At 44.2% G+C, this 13250-nt stretch overlaps 1 protein-coding gene across 3 annotated transcripts; it reads left to right on the top strand.

Annotated features, from left to right (window-relative positions):
• Positions 1-3060: 3060 nt before the first annotated feature.
• Positions 3061-12740, top strand: gpatch2 (G patch domain containing 2). 3 transcript variants are annotated; one of them, XM_062550645.1, is made up of 10 exons: positions 3061-3196; positions 4535-5332; positions 7213-7277; positions 7557-7730; positions 8000-8067; positions 8662-8723; positions 9092-9134; positions 9569-9633; positions 10374-10462; positions 11114-12740. In XM_062550645.1, the coding sequence occupies exons 1-10, from the start codon at positions 3147-3149 to the stop codon at positions 11281-11283; spliced, it is 1584 nt and encodes a 527-aa protein (XP_062406629.1). In that variant the 5' UTR covers positions 3061-3146; the 3' UTR covers positions 11284-12740. The 3 variants fall into 3 exon arrangements, with proteins under 3 accessions (XP_062406629.1, XP_062406628.1, XP_062406627.1); XM_062550644.1 differs by having other exon boundaries at positions 4535-5335; positions 9095-9134; XM_062550643.1 differs by having other exon boundaries at positions 4535-5335.
• Positions 12741-13250: the final 510 nt, after the last annotated feature.

The raw sequence follows: 13250 nt of genomic DNA, 5'->3' as shown, positions 1-13250 counted from the left end.
TACTACAAGTCAACCCCGAGAGGAGGAAGAGATCCAAAGTCTGGCCCCATTTCACTAAACGTGATGAATATTCTGCCGTCTGCAACCAGTACAGTATTGTTATCGGTAGTAATACCAGCAATATGTTAAAACATTTGTCCGTGAAGCATGGGATTAAGCTCCAAGAGTGTCATGTGTTCGACAGCCTACGGAGGGGTGCTACGTTGCCCGGTCCAAGGCTCCAGAGTACACTGTATGCGCCCAAAATGTTTAAGAGTGTGCCTGAAAATAATTCTAGGTCGCACTGGCGCCTGACGCTGCGAAAGCATGGGTGCGTTTCATGTAGCGTTTATACGTCCTCCCTCGCTCCTCGATGCCTCGATCCTCACTGATCTACATAAAGAATGATGGGGGGGAAACAATGGGATAGTCTATCCAGTGTTAGTTATAGATCAGTGGGAACGCCCCTCGAGGATCGAGCATCGAGGATCGAGGAGGCATAATGAGAGGCACCCCATACGTTTACTTCACAAGTTTTAATTGTAGACTATGCGTGCAACTGTATAGAAGTAACCCCCTTGGTCCGCTCTCTCTCCCTCTCCCGTACGCGCTCAATGGACACCCGCCTCTCGACATGCACATTCACAATCGTGAAATCAATGACGCATAGAAGACAACTAGCGACATTATAATTAATTTCGGTTAGCATCATAGCGTAGGCTACTTCACAAATTTGATTCAAACTCTTGTATTCAAGTTGACTGATCATCTCAGTGTTTTCCAACTCTAAGACTCAAAAGGGCCTGTCCCAAGGAGAAAAAGTATTAGCCTACCTTGCAACTTAAACACACGTGGGGAAACTGAACAGTCCAACCAGTAGACTATAATAAGCTAGCCAACTATGCTACTTTGTTTACAATTTGAGGCTTCAAGCCGACAGCTGAATTAAAGAGGCAGAGTTGTAATATGAATAGTCATGAATGTCATGAATATCAGAAATGTCAGTAGTATAGATTAGAAGAATGATATTATATTATCTATACACACAGTAGGCTATACATCTTTATAATTCTTTATAAAGAATATGTATATTCCTTATTGTGTTTTAAATAAAGACAAGCTTTTCTACGCCTTATTGTTAAAAAATCATTCACATTATATGAAAGGAGAGCGATAAAAGGTGACCTATTTTGGCGTTAAAGGCGATGCAATGAAAAATGTGGGTGCACCTGCATTTTTTGGGAATCGATAAGAGAATTGATAAGGAATTGGATTGATAGGCAGAATCGATAATGCCATCGATATTGATAAAAACTTATCAATACCCATCCCTAATCCTGCGGGGGGATAGGACTGCTCATAGTAGATGGGTCTATTTTGTAGGACTCCGGTGTCGTGGACTGACCCACAATATCCCACATCCAGAAATATTCTGCCGTCGTCACAGGCATCTGGACGGAGTAAAATAGCTTCCTGTTAAAGTAACAGGAGCGACCTCTGCAGGGGGCTTCACACGGATGTGGCATCCGTCAATTGCTCCGACCACCCGGTTGAAGGCAGCAGATCCGGCTAGGCGAGCAAAGCGGGCAGCCGGGCACCCAAGCGAGGGAGTTCCTCCGCGGTGAGATGGCGGACCACGTCATTGAGGAGAGCAGCGATCTTCGCACTCACCCTGTGCACTGCCCGGTGGATGGTTGCCCGGGGCATATCAAAAGCCTGGGCAACAACACGGTAAGCAGTAGCACTGGCCAGCCAAAAAAAGAAATACCAAGGTGTCGATCTCCGGGCCCCAACCGTGGTAACATTCCCTCCCCAGCACAGCCATTAGCGTTGAAGGACTCCCTGGTGAGATGGAAGTCGTCCCACAGGTCACTGTGGCCGTCAAAATATTGTGCCAGCAGTGGTACTGATGCGTTCAGCTGACAGTAACGCCTGGGGTTAGGATGCCGCTGTGAAGTAAGAAAATGTTATTTTAATAAAACATATGAAAGTTTGCTGCATCCCTGTGTTTTAGCCTCTTCCTTACTCTTTTTATTTGATTTTTCTTACTATGATATACTGAAACTATGATGATTTCTAACTATAATTGGTTATCCTTTGTCAAATACTTAATGTGTAAACATCAGATTACAATAGATGTGAAACATACATTAATTTAGGGAAGACATTTCCTGTGTATCAAAAGCTATTTTACTGGTATGAATTGCACTTAATGGGTATGTGAGAGACATGCACAGACACATTAATCAAGCACCATGCAGTCTGCATTCATAATCTAGGTGCTTGATTCATTATACACCTATGGAAGGGGACCTGAGGAAACCCATGAATGTAAAGAGCCCGTATTATTAGACATTCTCTGCTTAATCTTGTGATTAGCTCACTACGCTAACTAGCAAAGCTCATATTTCCCAATTAAACCAATTTACCAAACTTTAGGCTACTCGAAAATACACAAAACAATCAAATCATTAATCTCTCGAATTTCATAGTATGAAAGTAGGCATAAGTAGCTGAAACATTTTTGAAAATAAATGTTCGTTTACTCTGGCATGGGGCTAGCCTACAAGAAAATAACTTGAGTAGTTGGGTGTATAGGACCCCAGCTTGCCCACAAACATTTAGAAAAATGTAGACCATCACAATCACATGTATCGGACTGAAACACATCCTGCCGGTGTTTAAATTACCTTACTTCTTCAACGCTATTAACAAGTAACAAAAATGGTCATACATTCTCTTTGCCGTTTTGATGCCAGCAACGTGTTGGATGAGCAGGGTTTCTCAAATTGAAGCACTGGCTGCTGGGCGGCTGCCTACTTAGAAATTCTGAAAACGCACCGTGAGTGAGTCCACTTGTTTCATTTCCGTCGTGAAATGTAAATAAAAAAATAAAAAAAAATCTATAATCGACACAAATCCGTGCTTTATATGCAGTAACTTCTGGCTATTTGTAGGCCTACATGATTTATGGATTTATACAGCAGAAAATACTTTTGTTTTGGAAAATAGTTACGTCATAGGATGTCGTAAAGACTTTTAATTTGCACTTTTCATTTCCGCCATGTCTTGTCCTCTAAGGTAGATTTGAGCCACAATGGTGGCCTCCGTAGCTGTTTGTATGTCTATTGTTTTTGGCTGAAAACCATAAGGTTTTTTGTGTTTTAATGTTCCGTGCAGCAAACATAAAGACTCTTGGTAAAGCGGGAACCAGCTGGTAGGTAATCAGCTTTTTCACGCGTGGTGAACAGGTTAATTTTAAGTGTAGTTTAGCCGTAAGGTTTTTTTTTTTTTTTTTTTTTTTTTAAGCTGGTTAGCCATTTTGTGTATTTTGCTTGTGTCTGCTACGATCATGTAAACATAATTTCCATAACATTCTGCTCAATCTTGTTTGTTATGCCAGTAAGTTAAAATCCGTTAGGCTAATGACTATTTGACAACTGTCGTGATGGCAAAGCTGTCACTGAACCTCGGTCTCTCGATAAGTTGGCTTGTTATTCAGTCTGGATTTAAGTGATAAACTAGGTCACTTTCTGACTGGCTGGTTATGTGACATTGTAAACACTTGTTAAAACACTATTTTTCATATTCGGGGTTTAAAACAAAAAGAATGGTAGGTCTTTATTGAAGGCGAACATTGTCGTCTGAATGTTATTGTTAGCTATAAGTTAGCCTCTGTAGACTGAACCAGCTAGCTAACTGCTTGGCAGTGTAGCTTAATGTTACATGAAAAGGATTCTAAAGCAGGTCAGTTTCAGACATGGATTTGATTAGATTAGAATTAGTATTCGTATGCTATTTATGCTAGACGAAAAATATTTCAGCAGAGAAAATTACAAACGCTATTTGAGAGTGTTAGTGTTGTCGTATGCAGGGAAGAGGACTTGGCAATAATAGCCATTTTGGACACAGGGCTCGGATCAAAACAAAGAAAGACCGCTGTTATGCGATTTTGTAACTAGTAGTATCAGCTGGTGTTCATCTAGCCCCTGATATCACTCTTCGCATTGACAAGACAGATATCTGAAAGAAAAGTTATTTGGCTGGAGTTTTTTTTATGTGCATGTGTCAGATGTATCATTACACAGCCTCTCAGGAGAGCTGCTGTTGCTCTGTATCGATAGTCATATTGGATTATTTTAAACACGCGTTAGCATGTCATCCATCTGGTGTAGACGCTACAAATGTAACCCTAAATGTGTTTTGTTAGACCAAACTTTAACATCTGAACAGAACAGAAGTGTACTACTTTACTGGAGTAAAAAAAGTATGAATTTCATACAATGAGAGAACAAGCAGGTATACTTTGAATGATGGGCAAAGTGATAATTTTAACTGAAGCTAGTTTAATTACTGGAAAAAATCTATTTGCTAGTATAACATATTGGGAAAAAAATTGAAGCGCACTGAACATTGATGAGCTCTGCTCAATGCTCCCATATGCCATTCGCTGGCTGTATTACATGCACAAGAACTTTGGTTGTTGACAGACTCGCCCTTTGCACCCGCCAAGTAAATGATGGCCCTGTATAAGTTTCCTTCCTCTTCCCATCAGGCACTTTGGTCGGACGATGGACGAGCTGGTCCACGACCTGGTGTCGGCCCTGGAGGAGAGCTCGGAGCAGGCGCGGGGCGGATTCGGCGACGGCGGCGCGGAGCACGCACTGGCCGTGGGCTGCCTGCTGAAGCGCCAGGCGCGCAAGCGGCGCGGCCGCAAGCGCCGCTCCGACAACCCGCACCCGCCCTGGGACGCCTGCCACCTGAGCGACGGCTCCGAGTCCAGCCTCGACGAGGCGGGCGGACGGCACCACAACCACCATAACAACCACCACAACAACCACCACCACAACCATCACCACGCCCGGGACCCGCACAACAACCACAGCGACTCCGACGAACAGCTAGGGCCCAAGCGCCGCACGCCCCTCCTCGGGGGGGACCCCCACGGACGGGGCAAGCGCCCGCTGTGGCACGAGGAGCCCGGCGGCGGCGGTGGCGGTGGAGGAGGGGGTTGCGTGGACAGCCTCGGCATGCGCAGCCTGCGGCGGCGGCGGAAGGTCAAGCGCATGGCCGTGGACCCGCCGCAGGACGTCTCCGCCGCCACCTGCATGCTGGCGCCGCCTCCGCCGATGGCGCTGCCCAGGGGGCTGCTGGCGATGAGCTGCGAGGGCATGGGGGGCGCGGCGGCCAAGGGAGGGGTCAAGAAGAGGAAGCTGACGGCGCACAAGCTGGTGTCGGACGTGGCCGACGAGGGCGTGGTGGTGGAGAGCGAGGAAGGGATGGCCTCAGGCGAGGCCAAGGACAAGATGGACTTTGAGGAGCATAAGGGCTCTGGAGAAGACATGAGTGACAGGTGGTTAGTGTTTTTTTTTTGTTGTCTTCCTTTCCTGTGCATCTCTCTTGTCTCTGTCTAACTGGTTGGGTGGGTGGTTGCAGCTCAGGCATCTTTGAGGTAAGAGTTACTCTCACGTAACTATCCCTCCTGCTTGTAAACAACCCCATATGCAGGTTCCAACAGGGGCCAACATAGCTGTACTTGATTTTCTGCAAGTGAAATACTGTATAACTGAAGTCATATACCCAAAACATAGCAAAAGTCAACTCATAAATAAATGAAAGCCCGGCCCAGACACAAAACTATTTTGTAGATTTATTCAGGTAAAAGCGCTAAATGCCTAAAGTTAAACTAGGTAAGTTAAATAAGTATCAATATATACGAACATAAAATGTACAGTAGGGGTACAACGAAGGGTTCGTGAATTTGACTGATAAAAACATTCACACCAAATTTAGGCAACAGTGGGTTTTAATAGAGACCAAGAGCCATATCTGTGGTGGAAAATCACACATTTTTTGGTCATTAGTGTTATTGCTGTTCCTGTCGCTGTACCTCGTGCTCTTGAACAGCTTTGCTACTCTGACCCTGACCAGCTCCCAACAGGGAAGTGTTTCCATGGGAACTGTTCTGTTTACGTTGGCATTTGTTCTGCTAGAATTAGCTCCGCAACTGATTAGGCCCACAGTTTAAAGCAGGTTATATGGCCTAGCCAACTGGAGCCATCAACTGACCGCTTGGCTGTCGATCAAGGTTGTCTATGGGTATTCTGATACCGTTGACACAGCAGAGTGTGTGTGTGCTGCAGAGTTCTTTCCCTCTTGCCCTCATCCTCTCTCTCATTTATTCGGTTCTTAAGTCCGACGTCACGGGCCCAACAGCCAGACGGTTTTTGCAACTTGTTAACTTTGTCATCATCACCTCTGTTTTAGCGCGCACAAAACAAAAACTTTAAACTTCAACAGGGTAATTACTGTAGCTGTGTAGCCAGATGATATCTTAAAGGGTAACATCCTGGCTTCCGCAAAAAAATAAGATTTTTTTTAGGTTGAGGCAACAATTTAGTAGCCTGGCACGCCCTCCCAGTGACGCAACGCCTTCAGGCTTTTGCTGCTGGTCTGGTCAACTGCTCATTGAGAAGGATTTCTGAGTTCCCGAAATCCGCGGAACTGCCCCCTTTGGTCGAGAACCAATCAACTTTGAGCAGCTCCAACGGCTCTGGGTAGAGGCGTGTTCAAGGCAGAGGAAAGAGTGTTGTTATTGGTTTAAACTCGGCAAACCGCTTTCTGACATCTACCAGTAGCAAATCGAGGCACTGAAAGGAGGCGCGTCAACCAGCGCTTGCAAGAAACCGTTTTAGCACAGGCTGTTGGTCAGACTAAAGTCTCGCAGAGCCTTTGAAAGTCGATGGTAATCAGGCTAACAATTTAGTGCAAGATGACAATTTTCTGAAAGCCTATTCAGAATAGCAAAAAAACGGTCTATGGAGAAAAAGTCTGAAAGCCGTTGGACCCAGAAAGAGATTTATTATCCCATCATCACTTATAACCGGATTCTTGTGACAATACTAGCAGCAATATCATTAACAAACACTGTAGGTCTAAACATACAAACCATAACTTTGTATTAGAATGAATTCATTAAGTGCAAGGTTAACAGATGAGTATTTAAAAAAAAAAAAAAAAAGAAACATTGAGAGTAACTGGTTAACAAAACTTTCATAAAAAATAGTTAGAATATGAAGTAACTCATTCCACCAACTAAGAATCACTGAGGGAAAAAAAGGACATACATACCTCCTGGACTTAGCCCTCACAGCTGAGTCACACGCTAGAAATGAGCTGTGTTGACCTTAACTAAACCCCCCTCTCCTTCTCCCTCCTTCCCCCTCTCCTCAGTGAGACAAGCAGCGTGAGTAACAGCAGCGATGGAGGCCTCTTCACCAATGACGAGGGGAGGCAAGGTAAGCGTGTGCTGGGTCTGTCTCTCCATCTGTGTATATCTGTATCTGTGTGAATTCACTGTATACTGTATATGTGTGTGTCCTAAATGATTTATATATATGATCATGGTCTGCAGTCACCTTATTGCCCCTGTATGTTGTGATATGTGGTGATATGATATGGAAATGGATTGATGCTTCTCTCATGTACAAAGTTATTGATTTTCGGCTCGGTGAAAACAGTTCCATCTCATTGTGACATCATTGTTTCTCCCCTGACCTTTGACCTCTGTTGTCTAGGCGATGACGAGCAGAGCGACTGGTTCTATGACGGTGAGCCTGGCGGAGCGTGTGGCATTGCGGGCGTCGTGCCCTGGTGGGAGAGGGACTCGGCGGAGCTCGACCTCAATGACCCCGTCTTCAACAGCATCCTCACCGGATCCTTCCCCATCATGTCAAAGGACGCTCAGAGAGGTGTGTGCGCGTGTGTGTGTGTGTGTGTGTGTGCGTACACGCACACATGCAGTGTTAGAAGTTTTACACATAGCTAGTTAACTCACGTGTGTATGTGCGTAGTGTGTTTGTGTAAATATGTTGAATTCCACTCTGCTTTGTCTATAGGCCAGCAAACAGTTGAATTGAACACATAGCTTACCTTGTCAGCTCATGCATACTCCTTCCAAAACGTTTCCCCTCCCTCACCCACCCACACCCCCACTGTCTCTCTGCTGTCCCCTCCCCAGGGTTCCAGGCCAGGTTGAGTCGATTGCAGGGCGGGGCATCTGGTCCGTCAGGGCCTCAGCATTCACAGGTAAGGCCTCCTCTTGACTAAATGGGCCCCTTCTCAACCTCTCTCCTCGATCCTCAGTCCTCGCTTTTCCGGCTCGTTCCCACTGATCTATAACGAAACACTGGATAGACTATCCCATTGTTGCTGCCCCATCATTTTTTATAGTGGGAACGAGCTGGAGGACAGAGGAAGGAAGGAAGGGAGGATAGATAAAATGAGAAGAGCCCATGGTCTAACTAACAGGCTAACTGTAAGCTAATTGGTGTACTTCCAGTGAATCATGCTAAGCTAGGCTAACGGTGTCCGACTGGGTTATTGCGCGCACAGTGAAGACAAGGATACGTGTCCTCTTGTCTAATTCAGGGGTACGCATTCAACAAATATGCTAATTTCCCAAGACGTTGGCGTGTTCCTTTAACTAGTGATATTGAATCATATTAAACTTCAATCAATTGTACACCACCACCAGCCCACCCTAATGCTTAATAATATAGACCAAGATCAAACAAGACCCCCCCTCCCAACTCTGTCTTTCTCTGTTCCCTTCTTCCCTCCCTCCCTCTCTCTTTCTCTCTTCCCCCTTCCCTCCATCCCTCCCTCCCTCTCTCTCTGTAGGGCGGCTCTATTGGACCGGGCTGTATGGACAGACTGGGTCGGCTGTCCCAGGACCCTCATGAGTGAGTTGCTCTCAGTCCTCTCTCTCCTCTTTCAGCCACAATGCGTACTTGGTGTTAATAGGTTGGTATTTTTTGAGGCTGTTTAAAACGCACCAAATCAACAGGCCACCTGTGCACCATTCAACAGCCTCAGAAAATGGTTACAGTTAACCCCAAAGTACCAATAGGTTTTACAGATAATGATGGAGTGGTTGATTATGCTAGTGTTTCTGATTTAATTATTTTAAGCGACCATGATGGGGTAATGTAATTAAAATGAATTAAAAGATGTTTATGTTGGAGGTGGATTGAAAATGCAATGCGTTGTTGTTGTGTTTTTTTTGTTGTTGATTATTGTTCTCTCTCTCTCTCTCTCTCTCTCTCTCCAGCAGACCCTGGTTTAATCCAGCCTCCAGGAGAGACCATAGCCAGGTACGAGCGTGAGATGCCATCTTAGTTTCCAGTATCTCATCTCAGTACTTACTCATTTAAATCAGTCAGTGACATGTTGTCGTCTTTCTAAAATGTGCTGTACAACTATGTTTCTGTGAGCTCTGTAGTAGCAGTTGATGAGTTAGCAGTTATTGTATGACTTGCCGATCATATTCACATTGTACAGTATCTCATGGTCACACAATATTTTACAGACAATACACAATAAGCAAACTACTGAAACAAGCTAGACTCTGTCTTCGTAAAGCACTATATCTGTATATTTTGTAATGTTTCTCTTTGTTTTTCATTCTTTCTGTCTTTCTTTCTTTCTTTCTGTCTCTGTGTGTGTGTGTGTGTGTGTGTGTGTGTGTGTGTGTGTGTGTGTGTGTGTGTGTGTGTGTGCACGTGCTTGTACTTGCTTGCACTTGAAGCTGCACTGGGACTCAAGGACAGATCGGGGGCACCGTAGAAGCTGCTCGTTAAAAACTGCCAGCAGGTATTAACCGCAAAAAAAGATAATGAAAAAACCTTTGCACCTCCTCCCTCAGTCAGGTCACCTGCCCCAAAGCACTCTGGGAAGCTGCCTACTGCCTTCAACAGCTGTGCAGCTTCACAGACAGACAGTTCTTTTTCTTCACCTGCCGTAATGCTCTGCACAGGAAGTCTTTTGACTTGAATCACTTAAGGTTCTGATTTTTAATGATGGGCTAAGTGCAAACTTGAACTTGAACCAAAGCAAATTTAATAACAAAGCAGATCAATTTGCTAATTTAACACTATGGACAAGACCTTAACCGCAAACATGACCAGTGGTGATACACTAGCAGTTCATGCACAAGAACTTTGTCTTTTTTTTTAATAGACTTCACATTTTGCCCACCATTTAAATTAGGGCCCTTAATGTTATGTTCTGGCCCTTTATGTTCATATAAACGCCTTGTTGGAAGATGTTAGACACTCAGATGCAGTATATACAAAATGTACAAAAACATTGTGCATGAAGATACAGATTGACTCTTAGTTGGGTGTAATGCACTATCTGACCATTTGAGGGCAGTGCAGCTAAATGTCTGAAGTGGGCTTGGGTCATTGATGGGATGAGTCGTCACATCCAGTTCAGTGTTGCCGGAACGGTGAACTGTATGGTTATGTTTATATTCATGCTATGGTTGGGTTTGTATTTATTTATTTGTTTGTTTGTTTGTTTGTTTGTTTGTTTGTTTGTTGTGTTCCCAGACAGACGAGTGGTCACCTAGGCTCCTTATGCACGGGGGACGTGAAGAGGCGAAGGAAGGCGACGCCCATGGGGGCCCCGGCCACCACAGGTGCATTTCCAATCACACTGGCCAATCAGGCAGCTCAATTTTATACCCTCGTAAACAGTGCAATGTCCAAAAAGTGTAGAGTGTAGAGTTTTTGCCTATTAGTATGTTTTTTAACCATTTCCTTGCTTTGCCCCTCTACTGTAATAAGTATACAGTAGTGTGTATACTTTTTTGATTCTGTGAGGGAAATTCGGTCTCTGCATTTAACCCAATTTGTGAATTAGTAAACACACACAGTACACGGTGAATACATAATGAGGTGAAGAACACACTAACCCAGAGCAGTGAGCTGCCTGCCCAACCAGTGGCGCTCGGGGAGCAGTGAGGGGTTAGGTGCCTTACTCAAGGGCCCTTCAGCTGTAAGAAATAGACTGGGCAGAGACAACCACACATTTACGCATTGTATCTTTCCAACAATCTGCCACTGTTGTTTCAGCGTCGCAGTTTACGAATTAACTTGAATGTACAATGTTAAGGATATTCTCTTTTTTGATAAAAGACTATGCCAAGTGATCATAATTATACAGATGAATTGCATAGTTCAGCTTTTGGTTCATAATATCTCCATGTGAAATGTTAATCACATTGATACTGAAATCAATAATCTCCCACTGCACAAGTATGACTCCTGTCTTATTCTCCTGGTTCTAGGACCTGTGGGCGAGAACGCGCCTCCAATTCCAGATTCCAACATGGGGAACCGTATGCTGCAGAGCATGGGCTGGAACCCTGGCTCCGGCCTGGGGCCCGAGGGCAGGGGCATCACTGAGCCCGTCCGAGCCCACCAAAGGCCCAAGGGCGCTGGGCTGGGATTCAACTAGCACCCCAGGCTTTCGGGCCTGCTAGAGCGAAAGGAGCATGTCCCAACCACACTGCAGCACGAGAGAGTGGAGAGAGGAAAAACAGACAGTGAATGAATGAGGAAAGTAAACAGGAAGGACTGAGAAAGAGGACTGCCTGCAAGAAAAGATGGCAGAAGGAGAATGAAAGTGAGTGGGTTAGGAAGAGAGTGATTGTAACTCGTGAGATCGAATGACTCAAAAGAAATATGGTTAGCCTACAGTGGAGGTGTGTTTGTTGTGTGGAATCGTAGAGATTAAAAAAAAAAAAAAAAAAAAAAAGAGGACCTAGTAACCGCGACTGTGAAAGACTGTCGATCAAGGAGAACCAGCATTGGACTGCCAATGACTGGAGCATCAGAAAGAAACCAAATTAGACTGGGTGTTAAGACACGGACGTAAAAATCCCCCACTCCAGAAGATTGTTGCCCATAGTGAGGATATTGAGAGAGAAAAAAAAAATTATATAGAGAAGAGAGCTCAAGCTAGTCACCATGTTCTAGTGGGAATGTTTGTTTACATGTTCTCTGTCGTTGTCCTCTGTAAAGATATGTTTGTTTTAATTTTTCCGCTCCTTACCTTGTTGGAGGTTTTTTTTTTTTTTTAAGTCTGTACTAGCATACTGTATGAGTAGCTAGAGATTCGAGTCCGCTAAGTTAATGTCACTCGAGTTGTAGTTTTTATTATGTTTTTGAACACCTGAAAATATTGGCACCACGTGTAAACGGATGACTATTGGGTCCATACCTCGCCCTCAACTGCACCCTCATGAAAGCTGTTAAATGTCCTTTGCTCCGAAGTCAAGAGCAGTTGGTCACAATTCCTCATGAATAGCAAGTCCATCATGAATAATCTTTTAAGTCTTTTGAAGTTTAGGTCACTGGTCTGTGGACCAGCTTCCATCCAATCGAGACATTTTCCTCTGTATTTAACATGGGGCGGCAGACCCGTATTTTAATGTTGTGGTGTATTTCAGAGTTAGTAAGGCAACTAAAGTTATTACAGCGAAATTGTTTTTAGGTTATTTTTTGCACTTTTAATGATGTCCACGAACAAACTAGTCAGACCTCATAAAGATGCATTGCATGTTCGGCCTACTGCTGTCTGTTTAGTCAACGACTGTTTCTTGCAATTTTGCAGTGTTCTTTTTCATGATTTTCATTTTTGTTGTTTATTTAATTTTTTTTTCTGTTCGGTTTCCTGCTATACTGTAAATCATGTTCACCGTTCTGCTCAAACTGATGATCGTTGTGCAACATGCCAAGTTGGGGCATAAGACGAGACGTCACTCCATTTTAGCTGCCATGTTTGTAGTATTTTTTGTTTGTTCGTTTGTTTTCATGAGCTGAGCTGGACGGCTGAACACTGGTCATAGTAGAACATGTATGATGGCGAGCTGGACTGCTGTTGAGGATCTGCATTAAACTCTGTTAATAAGACTCCTTTGCCATGTTTCCTTGACTACCGTTATACTGCGGTTTGATACGAGGGGAATTTTGAGCCTAAAGCCTGAAAAGCGTTCTGATTCAACGAGCAGGGACAAAAAAAATTGGCTATTGTCGTATTTCTCGCCATTTTGTTTACATATTGAAATGGAAAAATGCATCATTTTTACACAAAACCATTGAGCGTTAGAAACCCTGGCAGGATCGTTTGACTCGTATCAGATTTGAAAGCACTTCAGACTATATTCATAGTCTGTACCACCCAGCTCTTATCTTGCAGCTCTCTGCGAGGCTCGTTGATCGCTACTTTTAAGGCTCTTCTCAACGTCTTTCCTCGGTTCAATTTGAGCTCTATGTTCTGTTGTCCAGACCTATTCTATTACTGATTATTTCGCCATGGTTTGTGTGGAGATAACTTTTTGCTTCACATCTATCAGGCACTGTTGTCCAAAGTCACTTAACTACAGTATAATAAAGGATTCCATTGTCCCTGGAGAAACTTGG

Source organism: Sardina pilchardus, chromosome 12 (genome assembly GCF_963854185.1).
Source record: "Sardina pilchardus chromosome 12, fSarPil1.1, whole genome shotgun sequence".
Classification (NCBI taxonomy): Eukaryota; Metazoa; Chordata; class Actinopteri; order Clupeiformes; family Clupeidae; genus Sardina; species Sardina pilchardus.
The sequence above is the reverse complement of the archived record's forward strand: the minus strand, read 5'-3'. Positions and strand labels throughout refer to the sequence as shown.